This window comes from Aethina tumida, chromosome 1 (assembly GCF_024364675.1).
Source record: "Aethina tumida isolate Nest 87 chromosome 1, icAetTumi1.1, whole genome shotgun sequence".
Lineage (NCBI taxonomy): Eukaryota > Metazoa > Arthropoda > Insecta > Coleoptera > Nitidulidae > Aethina > Aethina tumida.
In genome coordinates this window covers 59,867,073-59,889,508 of record NC_065435.1, presented here as the reverse complement: position 1 = coordinate 59,889,508, position 22,436 = coordinate 59,867,073, and the positions used below count along the sequence as shown (strand labels likewise).

The window sequence follows — 22,436 nt, the reverse complement described above, 5'->3', positions numbered from 1 at the left end:
GCAACGTCAGTTTTATGTCTCGTACGGTGAGGTCGGGCATTGTCGTCCATTCTTGAATAAATGGAATAATAATTAGTTGAATAATCAAGTCGTGATACCGCAGAGTGTTCCTAGTTTCTCAGATTAATATGAGCAACTACATGCGTGTCTCTAAAGGAATTACTTCCCACACTGTTACAGAACCACCTTCAAAAGCAACAGTTCGAGCCATGTTTTGCTCATTATATCTCTAACCACATTCATGCCATATCTAAATACGGCTATCCGAGTTATATAATGTGTGTAGACTCATTTGTAAACAAACAATTATGCCATTCGGCTGCAGTCCATGGGCTGTGTTCGTTGGTCCATACTATGCAAGCGACTCGATGCTTCTTGTTTAAAAAAGTTGAAGGCGTCTTCTGGCTCGAAGAACAGCTTCATGCAATCTTCTTCTGATCGTTGATAGACTTACAGTGATTTCAACCACTGTATGAAGCCTGGACGTAGAAAATATGCCATTTCGTATAGCACAAATAATCAGAAAATTATCCTGGCCGTAGGTCGTTATCAATTACCAACAGTTTGCTGATAATAATACTAAGCAAGACACTTTATAAGACATTATACATTTGGGCTAATTACTCAGATTTCCCTTCTAAATTTGTATAACCATAAACTAAAATAATTTCAAGATATTGACCATAATGAGCTGCAAATATTAAAATAATTTTCTTCAAAATTGTGTTATTTATTCGGTTTAAAACAAAAAACAATACTATTGTTTATTTCCGAATATATGATTACAAAAATATCTAAAGATTTATAATTATGTTTACAAAACTAACTGTTTTGTACGAATCCTATAATTCCATTTTAGTTAAATTCAAACACCAATATCATTAGTCTGTACACAATTTTATTTACACAACCAACAATCGAATTTAAAGAATGAGTCCACCGTGTACGGCGGCAAGTGGAGATAGACCCCATGGGGCGGCCAAACCTCTGCTGGCGGCAACGACTCCAGATGGTCCAGAAACAACGGTGTCAACTCCTAAGGGAGCGGCAGCTACGAGTGGAGCAGATTGGGCCAAAATTGGGGCGGAGTGAGCCAAAACTGGTGAGGCTACTACTGGTGCAGTTCGGGCAACGACTCCAACGCTCTCGTCGGTTACGATTTGACCACCCGGAGCTACGGCGGAGATGGCACTGCCGTCTGGACCTACAACGGTGGTCCTGGAGCTGGGTCCTTGAAGGACATTACCTGTTGGAGCTACAAGGACTCCGGCTTGGACGGCGGCCAAAACGGCAAACAAAGAGGCAATCTGTTTGATGAAAGAAAAATTAATAATAATTAATTCTGTACTTAGGTACATGTGTCAGCAATCACTGAATTTAAAAAAACAAATATGTTTACGTATGTTTATCTAATTGGTTAATTACTTACGAAGAATTTCATTTTGATGTCTTTTGTAAAATGATGCAATTGTACATTCGACGAATAGTATATATATACAAGCATTGCGGCCTTGGCTATGGAAACAAATTTACATAAATTTGCCAACAAAATACTGAAAATGTTACGAAAAGTATTAGAAAATTACGTTAATTGAAAATTAATATAATGCCATTTAACCATACCTTTTGTTTTTGTAAATATTAATTCAATTTCAAAGCAAACATTTTAAATTTCGATATATGTAGTAAATTTTAACAGCTTTAAAATATTTTATTAAATATTATATTATTTTTACTATATTCATATATTAATTTTATGAATATATGGCATAATTAAAACAAATGAAATTTATTTCTTTAATACCTTTAAACATAACTACTACTAAATGAACATGTGTAAACATTTATTTATTTTATTAGTGGTCCATCAGAATTTAATTAAAAATAAAATTTTTCATCAATTTATGGCTATAAAAAATACATGCCAAAATCTATAATAATTTCACTTTTATTGCTTGTATTTAAATTTAATTAACCTTGTCCACGCCTTGTTTGCTCAAAATAATATACAATACAATGCAATTTTTATAAATATTGCATTATGCTGCGAAACTTCTATTTAATATTAAATAGTTCAAATGTTCTTCATGATACTATAATGCCCATTTATTTCAACACAAAACACAAAAAAATTGCGTGAATCATGTTTATTGAACATCAGGAAAGTCGTTTATAACATACGAAAAAAAGGGTACTCGATCCAAAACTTTTTCATGCGAAAATTATTCTTGTTTTTACAATAGGGAATGACGATTGGCCATTTATGTAAATTCGAATTCGGCATTCAAGGTTTCGTGGTCCATATAAATAGTATTCGCAACGTACGAATTATGTCAGTTAATCAGATCAGATTAATTAAGAAACATACAAAATGAAATTCTTGGTAAGTGCAATTACATTTAATTTATTCAAGCAAAGAGATTTTAAACATTTCTACCATGACATGGGATATTACATAATGAAGATTCAAATTGAAACTCTTAAATCAAATAGATCGCCACCTTGTGCGCCGTTTTGGCCGCCGCTCAAGCCGGAGTCCTCGTAGCTCCATCTGCTAACGTCATCCAAGGACCCAGCTCCAGGAGCACCGTTGTAGGTCCAGACGGTAGTGCCATCTCATCCGTTGCCCCAGGTGGTCAAATCGTGACCGACGAAAGCGTAGGTGTCGTTGCCCAAACCGCCCCCGTAGTAGCCTCACCAGTTCTGGCCCACTCCGCCCCAATCTTGGCCCAATCTGCTCCCCTCGTAGCCGCCGCTCCCTTGGGCATTGACACCGTTGTTTCCGGACCATCTGGAGTCGTTGCCGCCAGCAGAGGTTTGGCCGCTCCATGGGCTGTATCTCCACTTGCCGCCGTACACGGTGGGCTCATTCTCTAAATTCGGTTGTTGGTTTTGTAAATAAAATTGTATAATTGTAAGATTAGAAAAGTATTTTTATTTCAATTTCAACTGAATTACGGATCTCGCACAAAATGATTTTAGTTGCAATTTGTTAGACTCAATGCGTTATGGATGTTGTTCATTTTTCTTATCCGAATCATATTTCAAAAAGGGAATCTGAATAGCAATTTGAGCTGACGGCTTTATATCATTATGATATATTGTTCCACAGAAATTAAAATCTGTCACGATTGTTCTACTTACTCTTTACCATTTTTATTCCATTGTATTATATCATGTGATGTGTGGCAGACATTTACAAGCAATTTATATGTTTCTTATTCAACTTTAATTTAAACTACGTCTTACAATTAATTTTGTATACCGCAATAGATGAATTTTGGTTATGTTTTTTTCTTTACCTGAATATTATTCCAAACATCAAAGGCCGTAAACCGTGTTTACTCTGAACTTCTACAAAGTTTAAATTTGAGATTCACATGACTAAGTTTGTATGATTCATGTGAGAAGGTCTCTAGTCCGGAAAACCTGTCGGCATTTCCCCTAAATTACCATCCAATAAAGATAGCATTAAAAAACTCCAATAAACATAAAGAAAATGAAAATTTCTTGGCTATAACTTGAAAACAAATTATTACATTTTTTAAGTCCTTACCTTTTTTCATAAAGAATGTCATAAAATAGAACTTTTCAATAAATAAAACTATAAATTTCTGTTTATGTTAACTTTATTATATTATAAAATAGCAATAAAATAAGTGAAAAAATATTATTTAGAAAATTAATTGATATAGATTCTGCCTATCGTTTAATATTTAGCAACGTTTATAATTTACTCTTCGTTAATTACAAATTAGTATACATTTAATGGTACAAACTCAATTACAAACTAATTCGTCTATGGTAATTACCGGTTTTCAAATGTCCATAATTCAAAACGTCCAACAATTACGTGTTTATCAACAATATGTGTGTCTTGAACAATGGAGTAATATGTATGTTTGATTGAACAATAATTGACATAGCTTTAAACAATGTTGTGATTTATTATATGTATATTATAAATCATTATGCAGTATTATAATGTAATTAATCTGAATAAAACATTTCGAAAATGTCAGTACTTCAAGATGTAACATTGTATTTACTCTTATTTCTGGCATAAGCTTACAGGAAAGCATTTTATTGTTGGGTTATACAAGGTTAAAATCTTGAGACAATCTTAAATCTGATCTATCGTCTATCGGTTCCTCATTTTTTCTAAGCTAGATTCACTGTTTAATTTACAATAAAATATATTTTTTGTCTTATGAAATCTAAATATCAGTTGCAACTCCTGAAACATTTCCGGTCAACAATTTTTATTTATTATAATAGTCTCTGGACGTTTAAAAAAATTACATCAGATTAATTTTATCATGTCATTTCTCTTAATTCGTTATTCAAATATTCTACTTATAATAACGTATTATAAACTATTGTTGAATACTCTTACTACCGTTACACACCCATTGATAGAAAAATTTCCATATACCCACACGACCTCCACCAAAAACAATTAGCATTGTTAATCAGAAACAACGAAAATATTTTTATAAACATTTTTTTCATTCTCCGCTTATTCTTCATTTGACGTTAAACTTGTTCTAATTTAGGATAATACTTATAAATTGAGGGGTCGAGTCTGAAAACAGGGAAATCGCCTTTTACAAAATTTTTCCTAGTAAAAAAAGCGACTGAAAACAGGTAAGTGTGTCATAAATTACGGGCTCTCGGAGGAAAAAAGATGATCGTGTAGAGTCCAGGAGCCGAGATATTTTATCGAGGCGGTGTAATAACAAGTTATCTCTAAGTTTTACCTGGTTCTTGCACCGAGAGAAACGTCAATTCCGTGCATCCTCTCTGCAAGAAAATCAATATTTTAATTGACTTTGAATCTCCTTTTTAAATTTGTTCCGACTTCCGATTTGTTACTCATTCCAAAAAGGTGAAGAGCATGGTGGAAAAGTTGAATTTTACCTGTGGCTGGATATTATTGGAAAAAAATGGTACAAATTACATTTTTTTACAAATTCAGGACCTTGTAGTTTAAATCGTTTCATTGAATTTAATGAAAGAAGAGTTGTGGATGTCAAGGTTGAAATCAGCTCACACCAGCTTCCTTGCCAATTTTTATGTGTAACTGCTAATTATATGTATTAAGTTACAAGAATATCGAGAATAAATTATATTTATATAAACTGTTGTACCACCAACTAATAAAGATCTTTGTTGGTATCGAGTTTGTTAGAAAGGGTTATTCGCATTTGATGTGTATTATACAAATTATATTGGGTTGTCAAGGTTAATTCTTAAATGTATGAGCGATTTGTGCTGTTTAAAATTTATCAGTTCACTGAACCAATAAAACTATTCACTTAAACTCGTTTGTAAGTAACAAAATTATTTACATTCATTGTTTCCTACAATCAATGTGTATGTAGGGTGTGGTAGCTACTTTCTTGGTCGCTGTTGTTTGTCCTCGTAGTATCTTCCGCGTAGGTACTTCAGGACCTAGTTCTAAAACTACCAGTTGCTCTCAGAAGAGTAGCCCACAGTGCCCTAGTTGCTGTCTTACTTTTAACGCATTCTGCTCCAGTTGTTACTCATACGGGTTCAGTACTAGCTGTTCATGCTGCTGCAGACTTCTCAACTAACTATTTATGCAACTGATTATTCCGCTACAGCTTTGGCTCATTCTGCCCCACTTGTAGCTGTTCAGCCCAGCTTGGAAGCTCGTTGTGCTGAAACATTCTATATTCATTTATTTAGTTACTCTTAAAATTAAATAATAATAAATAATTTAGAATTCTACGGTTGTTGTAAAACAATAATTTGTTATAATTAAATCAAAAATTTGTTTTTATAACTATAATAATAATATAGTAATTATAATAATACAAGTATTATATGCTAATTTGTTTAAAGCATTGTATAATTGTAATTGATTGTTTCTTAAAAAAATAATTTTGTTAATATTTTATGTATGTATTGAATAAGTAACGCATAAATATTATTGATTTCTTTTCTGAATTATTTTAATTATTTAAAATATCATTTTTTTGACAGTCAAATTGTTTAATAAACGTGTATGGTAAAATAAATTATTACTCATATTTATTTTTCAAAATATATTTATTAAATAAATTTGTATACAAATGTGGGGAAAATTTAAAGTACCAGACCATGAACTCCATGAATACCATGTCCAACAACGGCAGCATGTGGAACAGCGTGAGATACTACGGCAGATGGAACCAAAGATTGGCCAGTAGAAATTACACCGGATGGTCCAGATACAACAGTGTGTTCAGCGCCGTGAGCTACCAAACCGTGGTGGGCAGCTACAACTGGGGCGGAGTGAGCAACTACTTGGGCAGAATGAGCCAATACTGGGGCGGCGTGGGCAGCTACTACTGGAGCGGAGTGAGCCAAGACTGGAGCAGAGTGAGCGACTAATTGGGCGGAATGAGCCAAAACTGGGGCGGCAACGACTGGGGCGGTGTGGGCTACTACTCCTGGGTGTTCTTCGGTGACGATTTGTCCACCTGGAGCAACACTTGAGATGGCACTGCCGTCTGGTCCTACAATGGTGGATCTGGAGCTAGGTCCTTGGAGTACATTGGCGGATGGACCTACAAGGACACCAGCGTGGGCGCAAGCCAAAGCGGCCAAGAAAGTGGCTACCACAGCCTAAAACATTATTTTGATTATTGAGTAGGTACTAACTAAAATGAAAATAAATTTCTACTTACAATGGAGTTCATATTGATGTATTTTAATTTGATGTGTTCAGTAAACTGATACATTTTTCGTTAACTAAATTTCCTTATATACTAAAACATTAACCTTGACAACCAAATCATAATACTATTCCGTCTAGGGATTGTTTTGCAAAGTGTTTTATACCTCCACCCAGTTCTAATTAAATATGCGATATATTTTAATTAAAACTTGAATTAAAAATCCCTTCAGATGTATTTCTTTTATTGGTTATTTTAAAATAAATGATTGTTAATATTTAAAAAGAAAAAATACACTTAAAAAGTAGTAGTATATAGAAATGAAAATAAAACATATTTTTTAATCTAAAATTAAAGGCCCAAGTATAGTAAATTACAAACATTACTTTATATATGGTTCTTTCCATGCACTAGTATATGATTTTTTATTATATTTTTTATTAAATAAGCATATAAACAAGTATATATAAATTTCATGGATTGTATCCTATTAACACCATTTCCAGAACTAGAAACGTGTGGAATAAAGGGAACGGGCTAATGGAAATGGATAAATAAATTCTTTTTTTTTTTTGAATTGTTTTTATAAAATTCTTGTAATTTCTATGAATTTCAACTGAATTTTTTATAACAAATAATATATAAGAGTATATCTCTAAATGATAAATGTAATATTTAAATAAGATTATAAAAAATATACTTCCTACTCTTGTTAGTAAAAAAGACAATCCTAATCCACTAATCTTTATTTTTTTTAAATTGTTATTCAACCAACTCATATACATATGAACTTCTGTAAATAGAAATACTTTTCTAGTGTCCTGTTCAATATTTTATCATGAAATTATGGAAAAAATAATGTAAATTAGAATATGTATTCAAAGTATAAACGTAATAATACTTCTCATATATTTTTATTCAATATTATATTTACTTCTCTTTAATTTGTTTAAATTGAAACATTACTTGAATAAATTTTAATTGATAAATTAATTAATGTTAAAAATATTTAGGGTATTATATAAATTAATTCAGAAATTCTGCTTTTATTAAACTTTTTATTTAAGAAATGTATGTTCAAATATATATACAACTTAAAGTACGAGACCGTGAACTCCATGAACTTCATGGATGCCATGAACACCATGTCCGACAACAGCAGCGTGTGGTACTACGGCAGCTGGAGCTACAGATCTGCCAGTGGCAATTACACCGGATGGTCCAGACACTACAGTTTGCTCAGCCCCATGAGCTACCAAACCATGGTGGGCAGCCACAACTGGGGCAGAGTGAGCCAAAAGTGGCGCAGAGTGAGCAACTACTTGGGCAGAATGAGCCAATACTGGGGCAGAGTGAGCAACCACTTGGGCAGAATGAGCCAATACTGGGGCAGCGTGAGCAGCTACTACTGGAGCGGAGTGGGCGACTAAGTGAGCGGAATGAGCCAAAACTGGGGCGGCAACGACTGGGGCGGTGTGGGCTACTACTCCTGGGTGTTCTTCTGTAATGATTTGTCCGCCTGGAGCAACACTAGAGATGGCACTGCCGTCTGGGCCTACAACGGTGGATCTGGAGCTAGGTCCTTGGAGTACATTGGCGGATGGTCCTACGAGGACACCAGCTTGGGCGCAAGCCAAAGCGGCCAAGAAAGTAGCTACTACAGCCTAAAATATTATTTTATAAATTAATTTTTTTTAATTAAACAGATACCCTGATGAAGGGGTCAATAAATTTATACTTACAAAAGAGTTCATGTTGATGTATTTTAAGTTGACGTGTTCAGTAAACTGATACATTTTTCGGTAACTAAATTTCTTTTTATACTAAATCTTTAACCTTGACAACTAAATCTGAATATTATTCCGTGTAGGGATTGTTTTTCGAGAATCATGATAATTCCGCCCATTTCTAATTAAATGTGCGATATTTGTTTTATTTAGAACTAATGTAATATTAAAAGTTATTTCAAGCTTCTATTTAAAAACACTTTTTTAACATAATTATGTTTCATGGGATATATTGAAAGAGATTTTACAATTCATAATAAATATTTATTAATATTTCAATGTTTTTATGCCAAAAATACATAATATATACATATAAAAAGATGTAACATCTAGGGCGGTCTACTTAAGATGGAAACATCCGTGTAACATTTTTATTTTTAATTCGATTGTAATGAACTATATAAACTAATAATAAAATATAACATGTATAAAATACAATTTATTTTATATATTATCCCATTGATGTCTACCATAATACAACACTTTTATGGTAAATTAATTCAAAATTTGTAATTAAAAAAATCTGGTGCATATTTTAGGTTGAGTTGGTATCAAAATATAATGTAAATTGATGTTTAAATTGAGAAATAAATTAAACTATATTTTATAATAAACTAATTCATATTTTTATCTTCAAGTCTTTTTACTCAATTTATTTATATATAACTACTAGGTGTAGGATAATGTAAACAACCTTAAGGAAATAGATAAGTAAATCCAATATTTTGAATTGTTTCTTTTAAAATGAATTTTTGTAAATTGCAAAAATATATAATTTAAATTTTTAATTGAATTTTTTAAATAATCAATGTATTACCTCTAACACACAATATGTTTCGTACTACGAGTTAAGAAGTCTTAAATAGCTTACGCATTTCAAAGTGAATTTTTCTAAATAAAAAATATTTCTTATTTATGAAAAAATATGTATTTTATTATAATATATTATATACTTTATATTTTATTCTTTTTTATGCAGAAGTTTAATAATATATATTGACATTTAAGATGAAAAAAGTGTTTAGAATACAATGTAAAATAATTCAAAAAATTCTTTTTTTAGAATAATTTTATTTATGCAATTTATATACAAATATACATGTAATTTAAAGTACAAGCCCATGAACTCCATGGATACCATGAACACCATGACCGATAACGGCAGCGTGTGGTACACCGTGAGATACTACTGCAGCTGGAGCTACAGATCTGCCAGTGGCAATTACACCGGATGGTCCAGAAACTACAGTTTGTTCAGCGCCGTGAGCTACCAAACCGTGGTGGGCGGCCACAACTGGGGCAGAGTGAGCCAAAAGTGGGGCAGAGTGAGCCAATACTGGGGCAGAATGAGCCAATACTGGGGCAGAATGAGCCAATACTGGGGCAGCGTGAGCAGCTACCACTGGAGCGGAATGAGCCAAGACTGGAGCGGAATGAGCGACTAAGTGAGCGGAATGAGCCAAAACTGGGGCGGCGACGACTGGGGCGGTTTGGGCTACTACTCCTGGGTGTTCTTCAGTAATGATTTGTCCGCCTGGAGCAACACTAGAGATGGCACTGCCGTCTGGGCCTACAACGGTGGTTTTGGAGCTAGGTCCTTGGAGTACCTTAGCGGATGGTCCTAGGAGGAGACCAGCTTGGGCGCAAGCCAAAGCGGCCAAGAAAGTAGCTACTACAGCCTAAAATATTATTTTATAAATTAATTTTTTTTTAATTAAACAGATACCCTGATGAAGGGGTCAATAAATTTATACTTACAAAAGAGTTCATGTTGATGTATTTGAAGTTGATGTGTTCAGTAAACTGATACATTTTTCGTTAACTAAAATTCTTTTTATACTAAAACTTTGACCTTGACAACCAAATCTGAATATTATTCCGTGTAGGGATTGTTTTGTAACAAACATAATAATTCCGCCCAATTCTAATTAATTCGCAATTATTTCACTTTTATTTAATAACACCCTTTTCAACATAATTATGTTTTATGTCTATTACAATATTTGATTTTAATGAACTATATATAAAAAATAAAAAACAACATGCATTAATCAAAAGTTGTTTTATATATTACCCGACCGATGCTTATTTTAACAATTTTATACGAAAAAAATGTTAAAAAATAATTAGATTATTAGACTTTCAAAATGGGTTCATATATAATTTCATAAAATAATACTACACATAAGAAAATGTTAAAAATAACTGAAAATATCTGATGGTGATTTAACATATATAAATAGATTATGAAACTAATTTTGGATGAAATAATATGTTATTTTAAAGTAATTTATTTAATTAATTTTCTTTAAATAAAATATACATATCAGTTTTTTTCTATTTGATAAACATACTTATTACTAGACAAATAATTTCATTCACTTTTCAGTAAGTATAATACTAAATAATTCTATATTTCAATTAAGATTCTTTTTTCTTTGAAATTATATTAATCTTATTATTAATTTCATTATTATTAATTGAATGAGTATTTTAAGTTCAACTTTGTATAAAAAATATTGTAAATTTATCTCTGAATTAAGGAAAAAATAAAGTTATCTTACATAATAAACTAATTCATTATTTTTTTATCTGGCAACATTTTTGTTAAATATATTTATACGGAATACCTAGTTTTATTGATTTTTAAAATGATTTTTTATAAATCTTATCAAACAACTTAAATTAGTTTAATTTTTGTAAATGATAAATTTTAGTTAGTAGGTACCACTAGTATACCGCTTTTAGTTTAGAAGGCATACATAACATATGCCTATACAAGTAAGAAAATATTTAAATAAAAAATTATTCTTGATATGGTATGATAAAAAAGTATAACATCTTGGTTAAAATTACAATTTTTTTATAATATTTCACATGATTAATATATTAACGAACCAGGCTATGAAATATACGTAATAATAAATTTGTTTAAATTGAATTTAAAAAATATATTAATGTTAATTTGGAATAAAAAAATGCTTAAGGTACTATGTAAATTAGTTGACAAATTTTGTATTTTAAAAATCTTTTTATTTAATAAGTTTATGTACAAATATGTGTGAAATTTAAAGTACGAGACCATGAACTCCATGAACTTCATGGATACCATGAACACCATGACCGATAACGGCAGCGTGTGGTACACCGTGAGATACTACTGCAGCTGGAGCTACAGATCTGCCAGTGGCAATTACACCGGATGGTCCAGAAACTACAGTTTGTTCAGCGCCGTGAGCTACCAAACCGTGGTGGGCGGCCACAACTGGGGCAGAGTGAGCCAAAAGTGGGGCAGAGTGAGCCAATACTGGGGCAGAATGAGCCAATACTGGGGCAGAATGAGCCAATACTGGGGCAGCGTGAGCAGCTACCACTGGAGCGGAATGAGCCAAGACTGGAGCGGAATGAGCGACTAAGTGAGCGGAATGAGCCAAAACTGGGGCGGCGACGACTGGGGCGGTTTGGGCTACTACTCCTGGGTGTTCTTCAGTAATGATTTGTCCGCCTGGAGCAACACTAGAGATGGCACTGCCGTCTGGGCCTACAACGGTGGTTTTGGTGCTAGGTCCTTGGAGTACCTTAGCAGATGGTCCTACGAGGAGACCAGCTTGGGCGCAAGCCAAAGCGGCCAAGAAAGTAGCTACTACAGCCTAAAATATTATTTTACGAATTATTTTTTTTTAATTAAACAGATACCCTGATGAAGGGGTCAATAAATTTATACTTACAAAAGAGTTCATGTTGATGTATTTGAAGTTGATGTGTTCAGTAAACTGATACATTTTTCGTTAACTAAAATTCTTTTTATACTAAAACTTTGACCTTGACAACCAAATCTGAATATTATTCCGTGTAGGGATTGTTTTGTAACAAACATAATAATTCCGCCCAATTCTAATTAATACGCGATATATTTTCTATTTAGAACTAATATGACATAGTTATTTTAGTTTTATTTAATAACACCCTTTTTAATATAATTATGTTTTATATCTATTACAATAGTTGTTAGTGAAAAATATGATTTCTCAATGCTTTTTATGCTCATGGTACATAATCTGTATGTAGTATAGATTTAAATAAATATACAGGGCGGTCCACTTCACAGTGAAAGCACCCCTCTGATATTTTCGTTTCTTATTTGATTTTAATGAACTATATATAAACAACAAAAAACAACATACATTAATCAAAAGTTGTTTTATTGGAAAAATGTTAAAAAACAATTAGATTATTAGATTTTCAAAATGGGTTCATACATAAAATTTCATAAAATAATACTACACATAAGAAAATGTTAAAAATAACTGAAAATATCTGATGGTGATTTAACATATATAAGTAGATTATGAAACTATTTTAAAATCAAACTAATTTTTGATGAAATAATATGTTATTTTAAATTATTAATTTTTGAAGAAATAATATGTTATTTTAAAGTAATTTATTTAATTAATTTTCTTTAAATAAAATATTCATATCAGTTTTTTTCTATTTGATAAACATACTTATTACTAGACAAATAATTTCATTCACTTTTCAGTAAGTATGAAACTAAATAATTCTATATTTCAATTAAGATTCCTTTTTCTTTGAAACTATATTTATCATATTATTAATTTCATTATTATTAATTTAATGAGTATTTTAAGTTCAACTTTGTATAAAAAAAATATTGTAAATTTATCTCTGAATTAAGGAAAAAATAAAATTATATTACATAATAAACTAATTCATTATTATACGCAACTCCTAGTTTTAATGATTTTTAAAATGATTTTTTATAAATCTTATCAAACAACTTAAATTAGTTTAATTTTTTTAAATGACAAATTTTAGTTAGTAGATACCACTGACATACCGCTTTTAGTTTAGAAGGCATACATAACATATGCATATACAACTAAGAAAATACTTAAACACCTTTGTTAAAATTACAATTTTTTTATAATATTTCACATAATTAATATATTAACCAACCAGGTTATGAAATATACGTATTATTCTTCTTTAAATTTGTTTAAATTGAATTTAAAAAATATATTAATATATTTGGAATAAAAAAATGCTTAAGGTACTGTGTAAATTAGTTCACAAATTTTGTATTTTAAAAATCTTTTTATTTAATAAATTTATGTACAAATATGTGTGAAATTTAAAGTACGAGACCATGAACTCCATGAACTTCATGGATACCATGAACACCATGACCGATAACGGCAGCGTGTGGTACCCCGTGAGATACTACTGCAGCTGGAGCTACAGATCTGCCAGTGGCAATTACGCCGGAAGGTCCAGACACCACAGTTTGTTCAGCGCCGTGAGCTACCAATCCGTGGTGGGCAGCCACAACTGGGGCAGAGTGAGCCAAAAGTGGGGCGGAGTGAGCCACAACTTGGGCAGAATGAGCTAATACTGGGGCGGCATGAGTAGCTACTACTGGAGCGGAGTGAGCCAAGACTGGAGCAGAGTGAGCGACTAATTGGGCGGAATGAGCCAAAACTGGGGCGGCAACGACTGGGGCGGTGTGGGCTACTACTCCTGGGTGTTCTTCAGTAATGATTTGTCCGCCTGGAGCAACACTAGAGATGGCACTGCCGTCTGGGCCTACAACGGTGGTTTTGGAGCTAGGTCCTTGGAGTACCTTAGCGGATGGTCCTACGAGGAGACCAGCTTGGGCGCAAGCCAAAGCGGCCAAGAAGGTAGCCACTACAGCCTAAAAGAGTATAAAATATATTAGCAAGAGTAAGGTTACAGTAAACAGGTGACTTACGAAGGAGTTCATGTTTCTGTGTTTGAGGTATCCGTTTAATAAACTGATAAATTTGGTACATGATATGTCGGTTTATATACGAAGACAACAACCTTGACTGCCGAATTTAATATAATAGAAGCTCGTGAAAGGGTACGTACGTAAGTACTTCCTTAAGTATTAAATATTATTGTTAATTATTGTTTATCTCCTCGCATTACTGCCGATTTTCCGAATGAATTAAATATTACAAATAAAATATATTAACAGACAACAGCTTTGAACGAAAATATTCGAATAAACCAATTTGTATTAGATGGGGCATTATCCCGTCTATCCACCGACTTAAACCCGAATAAAACCCAGGGCCGTCTCAATGCGGAATTAAAACAAATCCCCTGTCCGCTCCGTATTTTGGATCCATCATTTTCATTGATTTTTTGTGATATTTAAATATACAAGGGAAACGATCCATAACAAGATTTGTTGAACTGCATGACCTACAAAGTTTATATTACAATGTTTCATGAAAAATTTTGTTTACGTTACGTTATAAAAAATTACGTTTTCGTGTGCATTTGTGCAATATTTGTGATTTTATGTAAAGATTTCAAGTAGAAGGTCCGTTTCGTTGGGAAAGTTTTGTTATTGACATTATTTTCAAGAATATTTATTAGATCAGTTATCTAAGGACTGTCGCAGAATGCTAATAACATTGTTTCAATTGTGGGCGATGTATGTAAATGTGTTTGGTAAATATATGTAGCATTATTCAAGAACTATGAAATAAATCGTTTCATTTAAGTGACAATTTTATGAAAATGTTAATAATAATGAAGTCAATAAATGTTTGAATAAATTTGAATGACTTAAAATTTTTACAATTACCGTTGTAGATATTGATAAATTTAGAATATAAACGTCCATTATTAAGCTACTGTATTAAAAGGCACGAGCAAGATTAATTGATGCACATGAAAATCAGATAAATCAGTGACAGGACATTGGGATTCACCCCCACTCAAGCAAACGTCTCTGTGCGTGGATATCCTGATGTATTTATGATGCACATTATTGATTTATTATCTCCGTTTTTCTTTTACTATTATAATTATATTACAATTTTTAAAATTTTATTATGAAAATATAATAAAGTTACTCAAATTAAAATATTATATAGCATTATTTTGATTTTAAACTAAGAAAATTTCAGGTTACATACATTAGCATCTAAATATAGTTACAAGTCGACCTTTACTTATAAGTTTTCTTTGTGTCAACTGGAAAGAAATGCAATGCGGCTCACATACTACATCATACCAAATAAACAATTTGGCTGAGGACAATAGAACTAAATTAAGTTTCAAAACAATTAAGTTTGAAAAGTATTTTAACCAAATAACCTAATAAAACACGAAGGTTGCAACAACTGGTACGTAAAGACTTTATTCCTGGAGCATCTGGTGCAATCATTTTGGATTTTGCAAAATGTGACATACATGCGGAAAGGCATATCTCTTGTAACAAGGGGTGCGGACAAGGTTATACGGGCACTATAAAACCAAATAACAAATCCCGTGTTTATAGTCTCTATTATAGTCTCTATACACGATGAACAAATTGGTAAGTCGACAAGTGTTTCTCGTGCGGTTTTAGTGGTCGGTGTGGAGTGGATTAAGATGAGTTTCCAGTGTGTCGATTTACGATATTGCTATCTTTGGAATATGTTTAGTGACGGGGTGCCGCGAGCTTTTCTTTTTTGATTTTATTCATTGCTTTGGGGTTTTTGGAATGGAACAGATGGCCGAATATTGGGATGCATAAATCTTGTTTATCTGAATTTATGTCTTTGAACTTACTCGAAGTGTAATTACTGTGTAGGCGGTATAAAGTGGATTATAATTCACGTGCCACAAAATCCATGTCCAAAAATTTCACGGAAAAGTCCACAATATTTGTTCATCTTTCAAAATTACATCCACAATCGAAGAGAAATTATGATTTTTTTTATTGGTACGAGGGTACCTATTTTTTAATCGATTGTTAAAATATTCAGTTATTTGTAAAATATTTAATTATTTCTAGTTATATAAACGATTCATACTTTTTAATTTTTTAAATGAAGAAAAAAATGAATAAAACTGTTTCATTTCAGAAATAGAATATTTATTATTAAATTGGTAAGGATCGATATTGTTAACGATTTGGTTTACTCCCATACCATTGTTTATTGTGGACCCCGTTGTCATCTGATTTATGAAATTCTCTCCCCGACTTTGCTAACGTCCCGAGGACCTCATATTATCATCTCCCGCATCACTAAATTGCGTTACTGACCACGTTCTCGTCCATCCATTACACGGGTACAGCGAGACATTCCATCCCCTCGAAACCTTCGTTCTTACTTTGATCCACAACATTTATCTCGCATAACTTAAACAATTAACATAACACGAATTTCAATTCACGTTGACCCACAGTCTACACAAAACACCTTTCTCAGGTCATCACAGTCCTTCTTATTGGCGTTGCGTATGTCAACGCCAGCGGCATCGCTTTGGCTCCATCTCTCGGTGCCACCGTTATAGGACCGTCCGGAATTGTCACCGGAGCCGGACCAGTCGCTTTGGCCGGTCCACTGTTGGGATCGTCTTTATTGGCTCCCGGACGTGCACCACTTTTGGGTGAGCCCGGTTCTGGATTGGAGGGACAATGGATTCCTGATATTACCGAGAAATTGTACGACGACGGCTCCTACAGGCCAAGCTTGGGATGGTAATGATGAGGATTTCGCAATGTGACTGGACTTGAATATATTTTATGAAATAAATTATTTTTAGTTAAAAAGATTTTGATTTATTGCTTGTTTAATTTTGATGAGAAATTAACAACGAAGTTGCATAATTGGGTATTTCAGTTTAATTAATTTAAGAGGTAATAAAGCGGGACACGTTTCTGGAAATCGCAAATGGGATAATTAAATAGGATGAAAAGGCAAATAAAGCTGATAATAAGGTTTACACAAGAGAAAAGGAGTATTCAAAGATAATCAAAAACAGCTTCAATTTCACAGGACATTAATCAAAATTATTCTTTTTTTTAATTAAAACCATTCGTCTAAAATAATGAACCAACAAAAGGTGAATAGTTTATCAAAAAAATATTCTCATTGCTACAACGGATTTTAATTTTAAAATTGTAAAACTGGTAGAATTTTTAATAACGATAAGAAATTTAAGAAGTACAGCAATTAACAAGAAAAAAATGATTGTAAATATTGACATCTGAAATTTTCTTATATTTCTTTTAATCTTTGGAGACTTATCGTTAATTATTTGGAATTTACAGACTCGTTATACTGATTACAAGCAGCGAGAATCAATTTTAAAAATTGAAAAAGATATTTATAAGATATCTTGAATCTTGTGGTAGACAACCAACATGAATTTTAAAATTTGATTCATTGAAGATTGTTAGATGAAGGATGAAACGCATGAATAATACAACAAATACATCATAATTTTGCTGTATTACAATAACATCTGTATCAAAGTCCAGTCAAGGAAAGTCCAAAATCGATCAATAAATAATTTATTAGTTAACTTCAACAACAGCTTCGGGAACCACGGCTTCAGCAACCACGGGCTCGGCCACAGGAACGACGGGTTGAGCAACGGACACAAGAGGATCGGCCACGGCTGCAACTGGTTCGGCCACAGCCACCGGTACGACCGGTTGGGCTAGGGGCACGGTTTGTTCGACGATTCCTTCGACAGCACCGGAAACGGCGGCGGCAGGGGCGTCTTGAGAGACAACGGAGGATACGCCGTCGGTGACAATTTGGCCACCAGGCTGGTTGGCGACGATTACGCTACCGTCTGGACCTACGACTGTGGTTCTGGTGCTGGGGCCCTGGATTACCTGAGCCGACGGGGCTACGATTACACCAGCATGGACGTAGGCCAAAATGGCGAACAAAGCTACTATCTGAAAATCAAAACGTTTATGAATTGACATACTAATACTACTGCTACATATAAACGAATAATTAATTCAAATCAATTGTCTAGGAGTCATTTATCAATTGAATAAATTATGTGAGAAACGTAACACAAACAAACAACAAAATAAAAAACTTAAAAAAGTTACCTTAATCGTATTAGAATAAATTATAGTAAAAGACACTACATTGTTCCTTATCGATAATAGCAACAATAATCAGTAAACTATTTTCAAATAATTCGTAATAAAAAAATAATTTGAGGGAAGTCCCTCAATTCAAAGCAATTATTATGAAATCTAAGGTGTTTCAGTAAAAAATTACAGCCTAACCCAACCAAACAACAATTCTACGTATTTAAACAAACAATTTTACACATGCTTACCGTAAATTTCATTTTTGATGGACACGGTTGAATGCACTACTGGCTTCTCAATGTTGCGATTTCTTTATATATTTCATTCCTAACCTTGATACACCGAATTTATGGCACAGACGTGGGAAACGATTTTTAATCAATTTTGGATACGAAGAAGCATACATTTAGGAACAAAGCCGTTTGAAAATGGTCCGTGATGAAATTTGAATTTTTCAGAATCTTAATTTGTATTTTATTTAGATTATTTGGACGATGCTGGAGTATGGGATCATTAATAACAGTAATAGTTCTATCTCGATTCCTCAACAGTTTTTGGAGGTCAACGACCAATTTTTTTTCATAAAGAAAAAATAAATATCATATAGGTTTATGAATTTTATTCGTGTTTGGATATTTTTGGTTACCAATAACTGTAAAACATGTTAATCCATTTAATTTCAGCTATAAATCCCCATTTTGTTGACCATTATATGTAAATGATACTTAATATTTGTATTGGTTGTTAAATTATTGTACATGCTTCTATATTAATATTTATTTTATTATTCAATTAAAATATACACTCGCAATTTATTAATATTGATAACTGAACAAAGTAAATCATAAATGAAGTATGGAATAGATAAATAATACACGAACATTAGTATAATAGAAACCCACATTGTGTTTTATATTAAATAAATAATAATAAGATTACAATTTATATTATATTTCATAAAAATATAAATATAAAACCGGTCAAAAAAATATAATAAAATAGGCTTATTTTTAGAAGTAACATTACAACAATATGGACTTTAAAATAGTAAATCAATAATTACGAATAAATTTGTGTGGCGGAAAATGCGCAAGAGAAACAAAGTGTAGAAAGAAGTTAGAGCAAAAGAGATAACTTTAAAGGGAAATATTACATGGGAAACTCACAAGGGGAAAGAAGGAAAATTTAAGATAAGTCAAAGAAAATGTAATGAAACATCTAAATTGAGAGAAGTTGAGAGGAAAGGGTGGATCCTGTACAAGGCTACCTATCACTAAATGAATTTCAATTAAAAATTAATATGGTTAAAAACAAAATGGTTTTAAGAATACTAATATAATGGCACTTTTGATACTCATAAAACCATGTGAGCGTGTATTAAAAATTTAACGTGTAAAAACGTACCTTTATTTTAATTAAAACTCCGCTTAAAAATTTAATCTTATTGTAACACACAACATTCTTCACGGTGTTACTTTAACTGCATCAGATCATATGCATAGGAAAAGTTCGTTGAATGCAAATGGCATTTTTTTATGGTATGACTATTAGTGTGATCGATATATTATGCATTTCTTCAAGCGGTTGATCGCATATTTAATAGCAATTTTCTCATTTTCAAATGTTTTTTTCTCGTTACATAAATGGTACATTCTAAAGGGAGGACTTGGGTGTGCAAGGTTATTGTCACAAGTATATAATGTACTGCAACTAATGCCTTTGTCATACGTTCAACTTAAGTTAGACAAGAAACTACAAAATGAACCGTTTGGTAAGCATTGATGTGGTTTTTCTAATATAATTTTGAAAATATAATACGAAAAAAAATTTTTTCTTAACAATTTTTAATATTTAAAAATAGGAAATATTGTCGCGTACTGGTTATTTAATTTATACAAATTAAAACGGAAGTGGTAGAATTCTTAATATGCATATGTTTTTTTTGCTAGTTGTTGATCCAACTGTTTTACCCTGACCTTGCATAGTTAATCTTAATCTAATTGCAGTGGCCAAACAGGTTAAACAATCAATAATTTAATTTATTAATCATATATTTTGATACTAGCTAAAGTTTTGAGCTCACTTTGCCCACCAGCAAGCAGATTTTAAATATGTCCTTAGGCTTTAATTAATAGTTTATTTCGTATTATTCGTATTCAAAATTATCCTTTTGTTTTTAATAAACTATTCCTGTCATCATCATCGTCATCATCATCATCATGATCATGATTACTACTTTATTTCAATCGCCATTGTGCGTTTTAGTCGCTGGTAGTATTCGCAGTAGTGTTGGCAGTAGCCAGTGCCAGTATCCACGGCCTCGGCGGTGCCGTGATAGCTGGTCCAGCCGGTGCCATCCATGCCTCCGTGGCACCAGGTGCCATTGCTCTGGGACACGGCGGCATTTGGGGCGCCGGTCTGGGAGCCGGTCTTTGGGGAGGACACGGACTTCTTGCCCCTGGAAGCGGTCTCGAAGGTCAATGGATTCCCGACATCAACGAGAAATTGCACGACGACGGATCCTACAAACCATGGATCTACGGCCATTAGGATTTGAGTGTGGATGTGTTGTTTCTTGTAAAATATATAATTTAATAAATCTTTGTTGAACGCTAGAAACGCTGTTTAATTGAATGGTGACGAGATGAATATTCATCGTTTTTTTTAATAACGCTCATTAGGCAACGTCTGATAACGTTGTCGGAGATGGAGATTATTGGCGCGTAAAAAAAACATTCTATTCGGAAAATCAAACAGGTTATAAAAGAATATGTCGACACATTATTTCAATGACACTAATCATATAAGCTTAATGGATAGATCGACCAACCTAAATTAATTGTACGTGTAGAGCAACATAAATGTGCGGAAAAATTTAACGATTTCTTACTCCGACGTCGTCGAAACTAACTGCATGGTGAAAAGAGGTATAAAATATAAAACGGTTTGCTGCTATTTCTACATCAATATAACAATAAAAGCAGAAATACATATATTATATGATTATATTCTTTTTACTTGGGAAAAATATACACTCATAACATTTTTATTTTCTTTTGACATATTCATTAAAATAGAATTATAAATAAAAAAGTTATGATATTAATAATTATTAATTATTTTTTTAATTTCCACATACATGAAATTATAATAGATTTAATACAATTCTAATTTATTACTTCAATTTTTTAAATGGTACATATCATATTAAATAAAACATTTCTTAACAATTTTAAGTTTTTTGACAAACTTAATCTTTGTTGGAGGGTTCAAATTTAGAAAAAAAATTAGAAGTTGACTTAATGTTTATAATATTTAATTAAACATTAAAAACATTTGTACATTAAATTTGTTTAATTAAATTAATTTAACCACACTAGTATGTTTGTCAAATAAACAAAAAATATATTAAAAATATTTAGTAATATAATCTCAGAAAATTAATCTTTTTTGTTAGAAATAATGATTTATAATTCACATATATAAATATTATTTTTGCACACTTCAAATAAGAAATAATATAAATGTAGTAACAACTAACTCATTTTTAAAATAAGAGGAATAAGTTAACAAATGTTCTTTAACAGTGTTTTACTATACTATAAAAATATTTGTGGTTTGATGAAAATTTGCCATAAATTTTAAAATCTAATGTGTTCTTAAGACAGAGTTATTCTCTGTAATGGTTTTATATATTTTATAATATATTTCTTACTCAGTATAAACTTATTATTCACCTACCAAATACATAATGATTATTTTAAGTTCAAATAAGAAAGAAAAAGTAGATGAAATAAATAAATATATAATTTAACATCAAACAAGAATTGAAGTGAAATAAAAAGTTTTAAATATCTTAAAAACACGTATTTTAATAATATAATATAAATAAACTTGTGGGATAAAATTACTACTCATCAGAAAATTAATAATTAATGTTAGAAATTATTGAAAATATAGCAACGACAATTGATCATAAATAAAAACAATAGTTTAACAATGTTTTTTTTTTATAGTAGCTTTGAATATTATCTAATGGAAATATTTGAGGTTTAATAACACTTTGTCATAAACTAT

The 22,436-nt window shown here is 31.9% G+C and overlaps 8 protein-coding genes across 17 annotated transcripts in view; 3 read left to right on the top strand and 5 right to left on the bottom strand.

Moving 5' to 3' along the window:
- The window catches only part of LOC109608458 (protein madd-4), an 88,950-nt gene that overhangs the window by 27,372 nt on the left and 39,142 nt on the right, over positions 1–22,436 (top strand). The gene's annotated exons all lie outside the window — the stretch shown is intronic.
- LOC126264291 (uncharacterized) lies at positions 881–1,460 on the bottom strand. The gene is made up of 2 exons (XM_049961541.1): positions 1,430–1,460; positions 881–1,307 (listed from the first exon to the last, which is right to left on the bottom strand). Exons 1-2 carry the CDS (start codon positions 1,439–1,441, stop codon positions 924–926), a joined length of 396 nt encoding a protein of 131 aa, XP_049817498.1. The 5' UTR covers positions 1,442–1,460; the 3' UTR covers positions 881–923.
- On the top strand, positions 2,326–2,912 carry LOC126264290 (uncharacterized). Its single transcript, XM_049961540.1, has 2 exons — positions 2,326–2,383; positions 2,494–2,912. The coding sequence occupies exons 1-2, from the start codon at positions 2,372–2,374 to the stop codon at positions 2,875–2,877; spliced, it is 396 nt and encodes a 131-aa protein (XP_049817497.1). The 5' UTR covers positions 2,326–2,371; the 3' UTR covers positions 2,878–2,912.
- Positions 6,058–6,722, bottom strand: LOC109608513 (uncharacterized). The gene is made up of 2 exons (XM_020024951.2): positions 6,696–6,722; positions 6,058–6,633 (listed from the first exon to the last, which is right to left on the bottom strand). The coding sequence occupies exons 1-2, from the start codon at positions 6,705–6,707 to the stop codon at positions 6,112–6,114; spliced, it is 534 nt and encodes a 177-aa protein (XP_019880510.1). The 5' UTR covers positions 6,708–6,722; the 3' UTR covers positions 6,058–6,111.
- Positions 7,767–12,220, bottom strand: LOC109608512 (cuticle protein 16.5-like). Of its 6 annotated transcripts, none has more exons than XM_049961537.1 (2): positions 12,199–12,216; positions 7,767–8,347 (listed from the first exon to the last, which is right to left on the bottom strand). In XM_049961537.1, exons 1-2 carry the CDS (start codon positions 12,208–12,210, stop codon positions 7,778–7,780), a joined length of 582 nt encoding a protein of 193 aa, XP_049817494.1. In that variant the 5' UTR covers positions 12,211–12,216; the 3' UTR covers positions 7,767–7,777. The 6 variants fall into 6 exon arrangements, with proteins under 6 accessions (XP_049817494.1, XP_049817495.1, XP_019880509.2 ...); XM_049961538.1 differs by lacking the exon at positions 12,199–12,216 and adding an exon at positions 10,229–10,246; XM_020024950.2 differs by lacking the exon at positions 12,199–12,216 and adding an exon at positions 8,426–8,469.
- LOC109608511 (cuticle protein 16.5-like) lies at positions 13,575–14,286 on the bottom strand. The gene is made up of 2 exons (XM_020024949.2): positions 14,244–14,286; positions 13,575–14,186 (listed from the first exon to the last, which is right to left on the bottom strand). Exons 1-2 carry the CDS (start codon positions 14,253–14,255, stop codon positions 13,626–13,628), a joined length of 573 nt encoding a protein of 190 aa, XP_019880508.1. The 5' UTR covers positions 14,256–14,286; the 3' UTR covers positions 13,575–13,625.
- On the bottom strand, positions 17,733–18,624 carry LOC126264289 (uncharacterized). The gene is made up of 2 exons (XM_049961539.1): positions 18,608–18,624; positions 17,733–18,209 (listed from the first exon to the last, which is right to left on the bottom strand). The coding sequence occupies exons 1-2, from the start codon at positions 18,617–18,619 to the stop codon at positions 17,817–17,819; spliced, it is 405 nt and encodes a 134-aa protein (XP_049817496.1). The 5' UTR covers positions 18,620–18,624; the 3' UTR covers positions 17,733–17,816.
- LOC109608514 (uncharacterized) lies at positions 20,073–20,978 on the top strand. Its single transcript, XM_020024952.2, has 2 exons — positions 20,073–20,130; positions 20,625–20,978. The coding sequence occupies exons 1-2, from the start codon at positions 20,119–20,121 to the stop codon at positions 20,907–20,909; spliced, it is 297 nt and encodes a 98-aa protein (XP_019880511.1). The 5' UTR covers positions 20,073–20,118; the 3' UTR covers positions 20,910–20,978.